Consider the following 6,166-nt stretch of genomic DNA (forward strand, 5'->3'; position numbering starts at 1 on the left):
ATAAACCATTTCTACTCACTCTGATATGAGTATCAGAACCTGCAACCACTCTACTCCGTCATATCATACAAAACTACAAAGCATACCCCCACCACTAGCACGATCTGGACAAAAATCATCACCGAAGCAAACCAAAACCATAACAAAAAATGCCTATCACACCCAACACCAACAACCCCCACCGCCGAACTATCCCACGACCCCCAACGCCATCCCCCCACGGCACTTCACTCCCGATCCAAAATGACCCCACAATCTACCAACAGCGAGATTGCGGATCGATCCGCTTCGACACCTTCAACTCCGAGTCTCTGCTCGAATCGGAGGCTAGGATGCGCAGATGGCAGGTCAGGCGCAAGACGCTGATCTGGAAGGTCCTGCGGGCGCTAAGGAGGGCGGTGTCGCTTCGTAGGATGGCGGATCGTGTTTTGGGCGATGTGGTGGTGGAGGTGGGGGATACGTGGGGGTGCGAGAGGAGGGGTGGGACTGGGTAGGGGTTTGGAAGAGGTCTGGGTGGTGGATGGAGGAGACGGAGAGAGAAGAATATAGAGAAATATTAGATGAGGATATTGAAATGAATTAGAAGAGAGTTATAAGGAAAAGCAGAGAAATGATAGATGAGAATATCGAAATGAATTAGAAGCTTGTTAACTTTTGACGTGCTATGTGTTTCTGGGAAACGGCCAGATTGCGGAGTATTCGAGAAGATTTCAAGATCACGGTTTTCAAGAGCTCTTGCCTAGATTTTTTCCACTCAATTAATGGTATCTCGAGAAATGGTATCTCGAGGTATTGCAATAATCTCACGTACGATCCATAGCCCGGAAGATAGCGCATAACTTCTTGATTATTAAAAATCATACCCTCAAGCACAAAGTCCATAGATGCCACATGCACGAGTGATAGATAAACTCTTCTCCTTGATAGAAAGGTGACGCTCCCAAGTCCTCTCAATATCTATCGCGATGTTTTAGTGTTTCTTCCAAACTTCCGAGCCCTACAAATATCAACGGAAACAAGAAGGAAGGATGATACTTGCCGAGTTTTTAAGTGTAGGACGGAACTACTAGGAAGGGTGAGTGGCAACCATATGTGCTCGCTCTTGATATAACATCTCAATGCCGAAGAAGTATCGTAACCATACTTCTTGTTGGTGGAAAATGCCCGTATATTGGTAACAATGATTACCAAGCATATAAATGAACGGAATCCATTGCGTTGGGCTTCGTTGAAGATTTATTGTGGTGCATTGCGCCGTTACGGCGCTGACGCCGCCGCAGTTCCGTCATACACTTGGAAATCTGGCAAGCAGATCGTGTCGTTGACCAACTTAAGGGCGGTAACCAAATGGTCTCACAGTGGGAGCATACGGGCGAGAGAGCAACTCTTCCTCATACTCCCCACAACGTATGTTTTTCGCCGCCTATAACTACCCCGGAGCCACACCCCCTAACAGGAGGAAAGCAAGATCGGCAGTACCATTGATTGCGAAATCCCATAGAACGGAAATCATTGCAAAGGGTTATTCCCCCTCTCCCTGTTGCACATAATTAGTGAGTACACCTAGCTAAAAAGGAAAAAAAATAAAAATTTGAATACATGTATGAACGTAGCGAGTGATATTTCGTGTTGCCGTGAGCACGTGATATCAGGGTTAGGTTAATTGCCTATTGCTAACCCAGGTCAAATCAGGCCTCCTGCGCCACAGAATTTCTAACCAGGAAGTAGAGAATCTGATGGCCGAAATATGTCAGTTGTAAAACCAGCCAGGATAGAATATAACCCACCTTGTATCCTTTTTCCACTACCTCATTTCGGACATTGTCACATTTCCCGTTCATATTTTGAAATGGCCCAGTTTCGTTTGCCACTGACTGTAGCTGCAGTCAGTCAAAGAAGGTTTCAAAAGGTGAGAGGATAGTAACCCAAATTTCAACATGCAGTAATCTACGAATCCTATCAGAATAATTGAGGTATTGATTTCGGGAACTGTCGAGCAGCCTGAGAAACTTGCATTACCCTCATCTCACCCCTGAGATGGGTATTGGCATTATCTCATGCACTGAAGCCTCAAAAGGCTTATTACATTCACCTAGCCTTAAATAGGTGAACGCAACCCCCTCGTCTCAGGAGGCGAGAAGACCAGTCGTACAGCATGATCTCGGTAACCCCAGTACTCCCGCGATGAAAACCTCGGTTTTCCTGTTCCTGAAGATGTGATTGTCACAGCATATTGGGTTTGACGTTTGATGTAAGACAGTGCAATAACCTTAATTCAACACCACCATCATATTATTCAATATTTGCGCTATCTGATACGGTGTGAACGGTTTAGTCTTATATATACAGGCCAAATTGCTCCCGAGAGTCAGTGTTTAAGACCTCCGGGGCCACCGGGATTCATGCCTTTATTCCCGGGAGGGATCATCTTCAAAAGTGGTGTCTTTAAGGTGCGTGGTGTGGGTACTGTTGACATGGGACAGGTGGAACCGGATATTGGTAGCTCTTTTTTCGACCCGGGTAGCAGTTTGAACCGTAACTTTGGAGCAGAGAATAACCTCTTTTTGGTTAATCAGTGAGTAAACACTTCCCGCCCCTTCTCTTGCAAGTTATATATCCGGACTCTGACGATTGATAAAGTTCTCGTATAGGCACTCGGCAACGCCCCGAGACAGATGCCTTCGCTAAATTGCGTTCCAGATGGCATTAAGATACAAGTCGGAATTGAAAAAACTTAGCATGTTTCTGAGGCAGTTCTCAAGACCTCTGTGACCCCTATACGTAAAAGATAGCTGTAACCTCGGTTTCACATATTCGCTGGCGACTTCCAATTATGAGTATCGATTTCCAATCCATTAACGGAGTACCTCACCTGCTTCGAATTACCATTACCTTGGAGCCTAATATCAGAGTTTGTTGAAAATTCCCATTGGCCTCCCGCATAGAATCCATCAATGTATACGTACTTGTGACAATTATTGAGGATTCTTACTGTGTATTTGAGTGCATGAGTGTATGCCTCCATGCCCACTCCTTGTCCTTATTTTTGAACGCTGCCACTATATAGCGGGGTGATAATATTTCTAGGGTACGTATCCACGAATGCAGGCTGGCCACCAATCAATCTTTGTGAATCTCGAACAGGGAGGTACGTGAAAGAACGGAAATGTCCCGCTTCTCAACCCATACAATCCCATTCACACTAGTTGACACGTTTCCGGAACCCAAAAACCTACCTCCTCGACCGCTATTACTCTATATGCCCTCGAGCGTGCGTTCATGTCCAGGTTGAGGGAATACACGCAACGTTTATGTGATTCTCGGGAACATCTTGCATGCGAAATATGCGGTATTACCGCAAACTGTCTAACAGCATGCATGCATGTACAGTACCTCTGTCGTAATTAATGAACCTGTAATCAGTTCTTCTGTCGTTCAAGCAAACACGCGTGCCAAGACATTTTATCCATTAATAGCATGATTCAACTTTCCGATGCATGGATTATGGCTCGACATCTAGAAATACATGTATACACTTTAACAAACGACTCTGAAGTCTATGAATTGTTTATCACAACCATTTACGGGATACAGTTACCACTCTCATCTATAATATTTGAAATACGCTGTTAAGAAATAATGTTTATCCGGACCTTATGCAAAAATGATCCAACCTCATGACGCTTCGCTGCTTCTACGTATCTACATCCATGTATATTAGAACAAGATACGCCATGAGAAGATGTATAACTCATCCCGGAAACTCTGACCAAAAACCTTCGGGAGAGTGCATAGATTCCCGAATGCGGCTTTCACCCATGGGTGCCTGTACACACATGTATATAGAGTAGGTTGGACTTACGTACGTATACTGAACGGAACCTTCCACCCCTTGTAGGCGGGAAAAAAAAGCTCGGTTCTCTTAAACCTGGCATCTTTGGCATACAGTCGGCCAATTTTAAGATACTTACTTGGCATTTTAAGCTTCTGCTAGTACAGGACGAATCCCAATATATTCTCAGTATTGTGGAATATCTGAGGCTTTCTGTGCTATAAAAAAGGCTGAACCTGCCCCTTCCTCTCTTCTTTTCTCCATCATCTGCTCATCTCAGCATTCCGAAGTTTCTGTCCTCTCAAGTCTTTAACTCAAGCTTCAACTCGATCTCCAATCATCTATCGTCTTAATCTACACACCCTCTTTCACGTTCTGATAAATCATCTAGCACAGCAACACCATGTTGTCCTCTCTCATTCTCTTCGGATTTGCTAGTCTTATCAACGCTGCTGCTCAAAATGTAAGAAATCAACTTCTTCTCTGATAGAACTCTTCTAACACTCTTACTATTTAGTCAGTTTGCCTCCCTACTGGCGGCGTTCGCAATACTTTTACTGTCAACTTCGACGATCTTAACGCCACTACTGCTCTTCACCCTGCTCCCACCCTCTACGAGGGCTTCAAGTTCGATCCTTCCTGGAACATCGTTCAGGCTGGCCCGAACATTCCGTTCATCCCGCATTCTCCGTCAAACGTTCTTGTTACCGGCCCCAACTACAACAACACCCACGCTGAGTTCTCCGTTGCCGAGAAGGGTGACGCCTTCGATGTTGTCTCTCTCTGGATGATTGGTTGTTTCGTCAATCCCCGCTATTTCTCCAATGACACCGCATGCCTCACCACCTTTACCGGTAAAAGGATCGATGGTTCAGTTGTTTCTTTCGAGAGGCCCGTCAGAAAGACCACCATGGAGATTATCCAAGACTTTCCTGACAGAAAGTTCACCAATTTGGTATCTTTCCATATGAAGAATAGGTGGGAAATTAAGAACCAAACAAGTGGTCATCCCGCAGGAAGGTTCGGAATCGATAACATCGTTATCAACAAGGTTGATCCTACCGCCTCTTGTGCTGCCAAAAAGTATGCTAGATATGTCAAGTATTAATTGGAGGATTGTGGCTTTCTCTTTCAATTTTTGCTTGATCACTACAAACGTGTATTTTCTGTATTTTCTGTTTTTGTTGTTGAAAATCTTATGATTTTAGATTGCTTGAGCTGGATTGAAAAGTTTGTGCTGGAAAATGAAAAATATTTTTGCTAGTTATTTCATTCTAGTTTTCTCGAATGTATTATGTGACACGAAATTCATGGCTCTAATTGTAGAGCGTCCAAACTTATAACACCCTCGAGCTCCCCTAACCCCTCCCTTGCCACACAGTCAACGAAGTACCAGAATCATTATATATCACTCGGAATGTATAAACGGTAATTCTAACATACGTAGAAGATAACAGGACAAGATACATGTACTCAAACACACATACACTCCTTAGACACAGATCACCTCACGAGAACTTTATCTCACCCGCTGTAACGACAATGTACTACATACTCTCGGCTCTCCCCGAATGTTAATTACCATTACTACGTTTGTTTTTCCCCAATCCACTCATATAACACCTTTATATCAATTTCTAAGCATCTTATACTCTAGAATGTTATTTCATACGATATATGCATGCCTATACCCAGGCACATATAGCAATCCGCACTCCCGCGCCGTGATACCTTGACGGGTACCCACGTACCCCGTGTCTCAGTTCGCAATGTATGGGGGTCATCTTGTCTCTGAGATCCGTAACTATGAAAAGGAAATAAACGTATCTTTCGTCTGGTCGCATTGTTAAAAAAAAACAAGAAATCTTAGGTGGTCTTCAACCCGCAATGTCATCGGCGTCACCAAGCATTTATCAACCCAGACACACGTTAAAGATGCTATAGCTACGAGATCGGGTGAATGACTACACACATCCGATAAGCACTCCCGGGCTAGCTTGGAATACTGGAAAGTACACTCTTTGTATTATTGAAGTACCTGACGCAGGGGTGGCTAGGACAAGGATACGGAATCGAGTTCATGGGAAGAGAGATTCGAATAGATAAGAGAAAGCCGTGAGGATCTATCCCTATCCATGTACTTTGATTATATGTCGTGACCAGTGTGCATAAACTTAATCCAGTCAGCTGATCTTCCGCCAAGTTGAACGCAAGGAGCCGACCATTATTGAGTCCAGGTTTGTGCGATTGAAGGAGTTCAAGCAGCAAGATACGTGCTGGCCTACAATCTACATCCGAACCAGCGGTCTCTTTACCATGTACCTTATGTATATA

The 6,166-nt window shown here is 44.2% G+C and overlaps 2 protein-coding genes across 2 annotated transcripts; both read left to right on the top strand.

The window, feature by feature from the left end:
* Positions 1–149: 149 nt before the first annotated feature.
* LAJ45_08878 (uncharacterized protein) lies at positions 150–494 on the top strand (the record flags this gene model as incomplete). The annotated part of the gene is made up of 1 exon (XM_046118427.1): positions 150–494. The coding sequence occupies one exon, from the start codon at positions 150–152 to the stop codon at positions 492–494; it is 345 nt and encodes a 114-aa protein (XP_045968383.1).
* A 3,741-nt stretch (positions 495–4,235) lies between these two features.
* On the top strand, positions 4,236–4,940 carry LAJ45_08879 (uncharacterized protein; the record flags this gene model as incomplete). The annotated part of the gene is made up of 2 exons (XM_046118428.1): positions 4,236–4,295; positions 4,350–4,940. 2 exons carry the CDS (start codon positions 4,236–4,238, stop codon positions 4,938–4,940), a joined length of 651 nt encoding a protein of 216 aa, XP_045968384.1.
* Positions 4,941–6,166: the final 1,226 nt, after the last annotated feature.

Source organism: Morchella importuna (genome assembly GCF_003444635.1).
Source record: "Morchella importuna strain M04M26 chromosome Unknown Morimp01GS032, whole genome shotgun sequence".
NCBI lineage: Eukaryota > Fungi > Ascomycota > Pezizomycetes > Pezizales > Morchellaceae > Morchella > Morchella importuna.